An 8,192-nucleotide genomic window follows, 5' to 3' on the forward strand; every position below is an offset into this window, starting at 1 on the left:
TACTTTACCAATTCTTTGATCTTCTTCCTTCGCGCTCATAGTGCAAATATAATTAGAATATACAAGTAATGTGCCTCGTGTCAACGCAAAACGCGCATGGGGCCCCATGGAAAAAACGTCGCCAAACGAAAGGGTAGACCAGTCACGTGTTGTTCAGCGGTGCCGTAACGAAACTAATGACGTAACAATAACACGAGCGCGGCGAACGAATTTTAAACCACTACGTGGGATTGTGACGTAATAGAACGCGGCGATTTTGAACCGAGATATTATGTGACGTCGCGCGTAACGTCAAAAAAAGAATCATCGAGACTGAATAATAAAATAAAAAGAACGTCGCGGGATTTACATTCAAAACGAAAGGCAAAAAACTTGTAGCATAAAATTAGATATAAAATATATAAAGTAATGTAGTAAGATTGCTGTATAATGAAGCGATATGTTATAGTAAATATACTATGCCATAATATAATACTATAAATGTAATCGAATAATATACTTAACTCAAGTCTTGCAAGAAATCTTCCTAAAACCTTCCAACTTGTAACCTGGTGTGGAACCAACTTCATCTAAACTGGTAACTCGCCATGAAGAAGAGCCGTTTTATGCGCGAAGCAATCAAGGAGGGCGCAATCAGCTGGTGCGAAGCGCCTGTCACGTGACCAATCTAACCAATCAGCTTCAAGGATTAAATTGCACACTGGCTGTGACGTCAGTTTAACATTGTGAGGCAATAAACTAAATTCACAATGATTCGCGACTAAACCTTGGGAAAATGGCTTGCTATAGCATACATCAACGTTAATTCTATTTAATTCATTTTTAACGGTCATCACAATTGTATTGGCGTGTACATACACATAACTATATGGAATATTGTTTTATTTGTTCCACCGATTGCAATAACAAGACCATATTCTCTAATACAGAAGTCAATGTATGTTTGTTTCTTTTGCAAAGACTAATGATGTCATTAGTAGGGTGGGAAAGATGGGACACCTTCTCATTCTATTTTCTCGTACATCAGTAAAATTAAAAAATAAATGACAACGATATATAAGAGACGAATAGAAAACAATGACGGCAACTAAGCTTTATAATAAGACTGTCTTAACATGTTTTAATTTACAGCATAAAAAATGAATCAAAAATAACGTCCTATTACGGTATAAAAATAGAAAATGAACGCCCAACGACCGTACATTGTAAGTGTGAAAGAAATGTTCTGACGTATTTGTTTTTAAACATAAATCAAGACGAAACGTCGTATTACAGATATCGTAAGTTTTGATAATAGCTGTTGGAATCATTCAGTAAAGCAACAATATTTTAAAAGCGTATGATATCCTTGCGCAAAACACATTTTACAGCAGAAAAAAAGCCGGCGCAAAATATCACCTAAAAGCAAATGAAACACTCACAAAGTTACATATACATGGTAAACGAACGACGGTCGTTTTCCGGCCACGCGAGGATAAAGTAAGTTACATTCATACTTGGTATCTGTACAGTAACCGTAGTACGGTTTAGAAATAGAACATATAGTGGGGTGGGGGAAGATGGGACACCTTTAGCACATAATATCCAAATATCCTGATCGTGTTTTAAACAATTAACAACGGTGCATGGGAGTTGTGAATATACAGTTTCATAATTTTTTGAATGTTTTTTTGCTTACTACCAAATTGGAAGAGAAAATAGAATAGAAAAATAGAATAGAAAATAGAATGAACATATGTCTCATCTTCCCCCACCCTACTGTAAGTAGATCAATAACATTCATTCATATCGGTTGCCTCCGTTGTGTGCTTGCAAGTAGTCTTATCGTATTGTTAACACATTTGTCCTTTTTCCTGTCAGAGCTCCAATCCTTTGCCGATTTCTGCCGTTCCAATGCTTTAGAAAACATAACCTCAGCTTCTTCGAACTTCTCCATTCTTAGAAACTCCACGGCAAGGTTATGGCTGCTGATTCCATACACAGCGTGGTCCTGAGCCCCAGCGCCGTAGCCTTCCTCCATAACTTCTAAACACTTCTTGAGGCTCCGGATTTTGTCGTCATATAAATACCCGTTGCTGTAATCGTCCCCCAACCTTGAATACGCTGTCCCTAACTTCCACGTCTCGCATTTTCTTGTTCTGTATATTCGCTCGATCATTTCTGTTAACCTTGAATGAATAAATAAATGAATGTTACTTGTTTAACCTCACATGGCGGGATAACGACAGTCATTATAACACGGGTGTTCTGTTTCATACACCTCGTGCCCGCTTACGAGTTACCACGTATGTAACTTATTTATCATCGCATGGTGCTGGGGCAACTACCGTCGTTATAATACGAGTGTTCTGTTTCATACACCTCGTGTCAGCTTACGAGTTACAACGTATGTAACTTTGTGGGTGATCATTTTTATGTATGACTGACAGCTTATACAACCCATTAGTGACCACTGTGTTGGGAAAATTGCGGTTAAGTGTCTTGCCCAAGGACACATACGCCCACAATAGTAGCAGCGTCGAGCCACTACCTATGTGAAGGCCTGCGTGTATGCACTATATACTACCACAGCACTCGTACCTTATAAGTGACTGCCGAGTAAACTGCGTAAGTTGTTCGTTAAAACGTGGGATATCCATGTTCTGTAGTCCAGTCATGCAGTTAAGAATCCCCGTTGCGCCTGAGTCCGCGTTCCTGCATCGCTCAAAGATGTCAGCTGAGCAATTGTAGATCCAAGCCGCTGGAGAATGCGGAACTCTGCGCGTATCTTTAAGAATGATAGATTTAATATACAATACTGTTCGATAAGCTAAATATATATATAACATAATATCTCATGTTTCCTAGAAATGTGTTCTTAACAATTTCAGCGCTCTTGGGGTAATGAGGATGGACGGTTTGTATGATTCGGTAAATAATCTTTGTTTACCACCAAATGGGACGAGAAAAGAGAATGGAAATATAAACCGATTTAACCCAACATACTAATATTTGAAACAAAACAGACGTGTTATAACGACTGTCACTGCCCCTCCATGCGAGGATAAATAAGTCCCACAAGTATGAACTCGTAATCGGACACGAGGTGTATGAAACAGAACATCCGTGTTATAACGACTGTCGTTGCCCCACCATGCGAGGATATAAATAAATTACATAACTGGTAACTTGTAAGCAAGCATGAGATGTATGAAACAGATCAACCGTGTTATATATAACAACTGTCACTGCCTCTTCACTCGAGAAAGACACAAATCAAAAGCATCCATTCATTGTTACCATGCAGATAGACTTCATTTACCTTTCGCCGATCTCTCTGATACTTTCGGCAAAGTTGGAGCTGAATTCGTCACCAGAAGCTGCCGTATCTTTCAGCAGTCGTATCGCATCAGAGAAATACCTGAATATAAATAAACGTATGTAATTTATTTACCTTCGCGAGGCGGGATAACGACAGTCGTTATAACATGGGCGTTCTGTTTCATACCCCCCGTGCCAGCTTACAAGTTACCACGTATGTTACTTCGTGGGTGGTTTGTTTTCCTACCTCATACTATCATCGAGCCGGCCACAATGACGTAGAGTGAATGCAAACTTTAAAAGAAACGTTGTTCGTCCATTCCCTGCAACACTGTCCATGCATTTTTCGAATAATGGTAATGCTTGTTTGTATTCTTTCAACTCCCAAAGCGTGTGGGCGTCGTCTGCAATGCAAAACAATGTAACTAGCTTGCATGTATATACATATAGTGAACAATACACTTAAAAGCTTATAACATGAGTGTTTCTTATACACCAGATACACATTGTGTATTCATACACCTCATGCTCACTGTCGAGTTATTACATGGGTGTCTTCTTATACACCAGGCACACATGGTGTATTCATACACCTCATGCTCACTGTCAAATTATAACATGTGTGTCTTCTTATACACCAGACAGACATGGTGTATTCATACACCTCATGCTCACTGTCAAGTTATAACATGTGTGTTTTCTTATACACCAGATACACATTGTGTATTCATACACTTCATGCTCACTGTCAAGTTATAACATGGGTGTCTTCTTATACACCAGACACACATGGTGTGGTTATACACCTCATGCTCACTGTCAAGTTATAACATGTGTGTTTTCTTATACACCAGATACACATTGTGTATTCATACACTTCATGCTCACTGTCAAGTTATAACATGGGTGTCTTCTTATACACCAGACACACATGGTGTATTCATACACCTCATGCTCGCTGTCGAGTTATAACATGGGTGTCTTCTTATACACCAGATACACATTGTGTATTCATACACCTCATGCTCACTGTCGAGTTATAACATGTGTGTCTTCTTATACACCAGACACACATGGTGTGGTTATACACCTCATGCTCACTGTCAAGTTATAACATGTGTGTTTTCTTATACACCAGATACACATTGTGTATTCATACACTTCATGCTCACTGTCAAGTTATAACATGGGTGTCTTCTTATACACCAGACACACATGGTGTATTCATACACCTCATGCTCGCTGTCGAGTTATAACATGGGTGTCTTCTTATACACCAGGCACACATGGTGTATTCATACGTCTCATGTTCACTGTCGAGTTATAACATGGGTGTCTTCTTATATGCTCACTGTCGAGTTATAACATGCTGGGTGTCTTCTTATATGCTCACTATCGAGTTATAACATGGGTGTCTTCTTATATGCTCACTGTCGAGCTATAACATGGACGTCTTCTTATACACCAGACACACATGGTGTATTCATACACCTTATACTTTACTGCTAAATAGCACACACATATATATATTGGCTTACCTTCCGCAAGGCTTAGCAAGTCGAACATGAAAGGTGTTGATACGGCAGTCTGTGTGTCTGTAGTTATATAAATTTGCGTCAGGGGAAAAAAATGCAAAAACAGTTACATACGTGGTAACTGGTAAATAGGGACGAGGTGTATGAAACAGAACACCCGTGTTATAACGACTGTCGTTGCCCCACCATGCGAGGATAAATAAGTTACATACGTGGTAACTGGTAAATAGGCACGAGGTGTATGAAACAGAACACCCGTGTTATAACGACTGTCGTTTCCCGGTCACACAATGATAATTATGCGTCAATCTCATTATATTCAATGATTAACCTGTTGTTTGAAGGTTTGTCGATTCTTTTGTCGACGTTTGGTTTTCGGTCGCTTTCGGTTTAGTTGCAGTTGTTGTATCCGCCGTGGTACTGCAAAATCCAAAACAATTAAAAAACCTTGATAACGATAAATATAGTAAAGTGGGGAAGATGGGACACCTTTTTAATCTATTTTCTTTTTTCATGTGGTAGTAAACAAAGAACATCAAAGAATTACAAACCCGTAACGCCACGACTCTTATAGGCCCCTGTTAATAGTGTAGATACTATGTGCTGAAGGTGTCCCGTCTTACCCCACCTGATACTATTTGTGGTAGTCATACATAGTTTGTTGTTTTATCAGGGGCACTTTTTAACAACTTTCGGAGCACTTTTTAACCCCACCTTTTAGATGACTCTGAGTGCATTTCGTTAGGTGTTGTTGGTTTGCTGTGATGTGTAGATTCCAAATTGTCACTGAAACAAGACGGAACGAAATGTAACTTGTTTATTCTTAAAGTGCAGAACACCTGTGTTATAACGACTGTCATTGCCCCGCCATGCGAGGATAAATAAATTATATACGTGGTAACTTGTAAGCGAACACGAGGTGTATGAAACAGAACACCTGTGTTATAACGACTCTCGTTGCCCCGCCATGCTAGGATAAATAAGTTACATACGTGGTAACTTGTAAGCTGGCACGAGGTGTATGAAACCGAACACCCGTGTTATAACGACTCTAGTTTCCCTGCCATGTGAGGTTAAAGGTTACATTCAACCGAGTAAACTATATTAATATATTCTAACGACTTTTTTATTCAAGGTAAAACCAAAGTCCCGACCTGTTCTGTGGAGATAAACGAAATCGAAGCTGTTTTCCATTTTCATAGAGATTGTAATATTCATCCGCGAGGGAGGTCGGCAAGTTTTTTAAGAATGTCCCAATGACGTCATCAGCCCTCCCAGCTTTGACGTCATCAAGAAGGCGACCTCCTTTATCGATGGTAAATTTCATCCCAGAATCTCCGGCCGAATGGAAGTTACGTAATAAAGCATCCGGATAAACACGGTATACAGCGAAACAGATCGCGGAGGAAACTCCACCGTTTCGAACAACGGACGTTAAAAAGTTTTCTGGGATTCCTTTAAACAATGCAGTCGAAATATCCACAAGATCTGCCCGCCAACATAACGAAGATCGGACGCCTCTTATTTCTGATGGGAGGATTTTTAAGTTTGTGACTTCTGCGTCCATTGTAATAATCGGTACTGTGAACTAAAACTAAAAACCTAGCAAAGGCATAATTACAATTTTATTTAACTGTTCAAAAAAAGATAATACAACCTTTTATTTATATTAGTGTGGGGAAAGATGGGACACCTTTTTTATTTTTGTCTTATTCGTTAGCAAACAAAGAACATTCAAAGAATTATAAATCCTAATCGCCACGACTACCATAGACCGTTGTTAATTGTTTAAAACACGATCAGGATATTTGAATATTATGTGCTAAAGGTGTCCCGTCTTCCCCACACATTATATATCACTTATAATATATACAGTAACGAAGATCAGGTTATTAAATCAACGGAAAGAAAAACAGCTTCAAAACTACAGCCTTTAAAACACGATACCACAAGTAAAAACTTATTGAGTAAAAGTGTCAGATAAAAGCGTGGGTTCTACAACAACGATATATGTTAAACCACTTTTAGCAACATGGTAATATATACTACATGAACCATAAGCCCACGATGCTTTAACTTAGCAATCAGCTAGCGTGTTCTAAATAGTCAACAACATACTACAAAAGTAACGAAGTACATACTGAATAAGGCCTGCTTTTAAAATAGCTTTAAAAACTATATAACTTATTTACATACATAGCAACTCCTGTACCCTTGTACCTAAAATCATGCAGGCCTACTTTTACTCAGCTAATACCTATCGAAAGCTATTTGCTTGTACTTATATAGCACGTACAACTGCTATGTTAGTATATAAGCATACGAACCGGGTGATTTCCCGCTATGTTTTTGCGGGTAATCCCCATTTCTTTGTTTGGTAGAAGCACCTCGTTCACAAAACTTACACAAACAATTCAAAATTTGGTAAAGTATATTTTTAGACTTCTATTTATAAAAAATCTTTGGGACATGACTTTTATATAGTGCGGTACTTTTGCTTTTCTTTCTTTTACCATGGCGTGTTTTAACAACCGTCGTTTTGCTGCTACTTCCGTAATTTCGATTCTGTATACCATTTTGAACTTCGCTTTTGTATTTAAAGAAAAAATAAAGTAAATGGTATTATTATGCTAATTATGTTTATGAGGGTATTTTTTTGTAAAAACAGTTTAGACATATATAATATGGAATTTGAAAGTTGAATTTAAATTTGCATACAATTTCACACTGTTTAATTTCGTCATAATAGGCCTTATTTAATAGACAAGTCTCAAATTTCTTCGTTTTTGTAAAAAAAACTCATAAAATTTATTTCTGTCGTAACTTTGGGTTAAAATTTTTTAAAACAGCGCCATCTTAAGATCGTTCCCGAAATTTCGGCCAGTATTTTCCACATAGGTGAGTAGAGGACGTTTTGTGGCGTGATGGTTTGCAGCTGTTTCGTGTTGACAACTTAAGACGTGTTAAACTAATCGAAGGTCGTTTGTGTAGCTGGGTGTCTATGGAGGTCGTACGACTTATATATATATAAGCACTGTGTGTGTTTATTGTTAGTTTTATAGACTCGTGTGCGTTTAAATGTTTAAAGATCATTAGATCAACGTAAACAAAAAGTTTCTAAAGTTTTAGGAAAACGAAGCAGAACTTTATTTGTTGAAGAAAGGAGATTATAAGTTTGTAAAAAATGTTGTTAGACAAGAATTAACCAACGTTATTAATAGCAATCGCGTTTGAACGGATTAAGAATCAGGAGTTGCTAAATCCGCGCAATTTTGATTTAGAAAAATGCGCAGGTAAATGGTTACGAAAAAATGCGTACATAGTTAATTGGTAATACTGTTTCCTGATTAACCAATT

General features: G+C 37.9%; 1 protein-coding gene across 1 annotated transcript; it reads right to left on the reverse strand.

Annotated features, from left to right (window-relative positions):
• Nucleotides 1-865: 865 nt before the first annotated feature.
• Nucleotides 866-6,471, reverse strand: LOC149736101 (uncharacterized). Its single transcript, XM_089878874.1, has 8 exons — nucleotides 5,990-6,471; nucleotides 5,550-5,621; nucleotides 5,167-5,255; nucleotides 4,839-4,895; nucleotides 3,548-3,704; nucleotides 3,302-3,400; nucleotides 2,581-2,767; nucleotides 866-2,168 (listed from the first exon to the last, which is right to left on the reverse strand). Exons 1-7 carry the CDS (start codon nucleotides 6,400-6,402, stop codon nucleotides 2,713-2,715), a joined length of 942 nt encoding a protein of 313 aa, XP_089735000.1. The 5' UTR covers nucleotides 6,403-6,471; the 3' UTR covers nucleotides 866-2,168; nucleotides 2,581-2,712.
• Between the last annotated feature and the right edge of the window lie 1,721 nt (nucleotides 6,472-8,192).

The sequence above is a fragment of the Ciona robusta genome, chromosome 5, assembly GCF_009617815.1.
Source record: "Ciona robusta chromosome 5, ASM961781v2".
NCBI lineage: Eukaryota > Metazoa > Chordata > Ascidiacea > Phlebobranchia > Cionidae > Ciona > Ciona robusta.